At 31.4% G+C, this 758-nt stretch overlaps 1 protein-coding gene across 1 annotated transcript in view; it reads right to left on the minus strand.

Moving 5' to 3' along the window:
• Positions 1–272: 272 nt before the first annotated feature.
• Positions 273–758, minus strand: part of LOC119831326 (cytochrome P450 4C1-like) — a 10,655-nt gene continuing 10,169 nt past the window's right edge. Inside the window, exon 9 of the mRNA XM_038354628.1 lies at positions 273–439. Within this exon, the coding sequence (XP_038210556.1) occupies positions 273–439 (167 nt within the window). The remainder of the gene's footprint in view (positions 440–758) is intronic.

Raw genomic sequence — 758 nt, forward strand, 5'->3', positions numbered from 1 at the left:
TTTTTCAATCCTTAGTTAAAACTTATCCAACCAAAAAATATTTTTTATTAAACGAACATGCAAAACGAAATATATGAGTAGAACTCATTTCAGAAATTTTTGTTTAATACGACATTCGATGAATTTTTTTTACCTAGGATTGAAAAGTCAGCCCTTAAGAAATTATATTATCCTAACACCTATCCAATAATAAGGATTTCCAATAATTTCGCATAACACCACTAAAGTATTAAATTATAACAATATTACTAATAAATGATCTGGAACTATGTTTATCTAGCTTCTAAAGCTAGTTGATAGTTATCCTTGGCTTTCATCATGATATTAAATTTAGTGTCAATCGTTGGAGCAGGTCCGTTTTCTTCTTCACCAATAACTCTGTATCGTCGTAGTACTGCAATCAGCGCCATTTTTACCGACATTAAAGCGTATTGGTAACCTGTATATTAATATCATATTTACATAACATACTTATATTGTCAAAGAATCAAAAGTTCGACGACATATGAAATCTGCCAACCCGCGCTTGACCAGCGTGGTGGATTATGGTCTGAACCCTCATAGGAGGCCTGTGTCCCAGCAGTGGGAACATGTATGGGCTGATGATGATGATGATGATAATGACATTATTAACGGTTGATTGAATCTATATATATATATATATATATACCATATAGTGGATAGGTATACCTAGTCTTGCCATAAATATTGTAATAAAGAAAAAAGAAAATTGTTAACTGCAAATAACATTTATTACT

The sequence above is a fragment of the Zerene cesonia genome, chromosome 13 (assembly GCF_012273895.1).
Source record: "Zerene cesonia ecotype Mississippi chromosome 13, Zerene_cesonia_1.1, whole genome shotgun sequence".
Lineage (NCBI taxonomy): Eukaryota > Metazoa > Arthropoda > Insecta > Lepidoptera > Pieridae > Zerene > Zerene cesonia.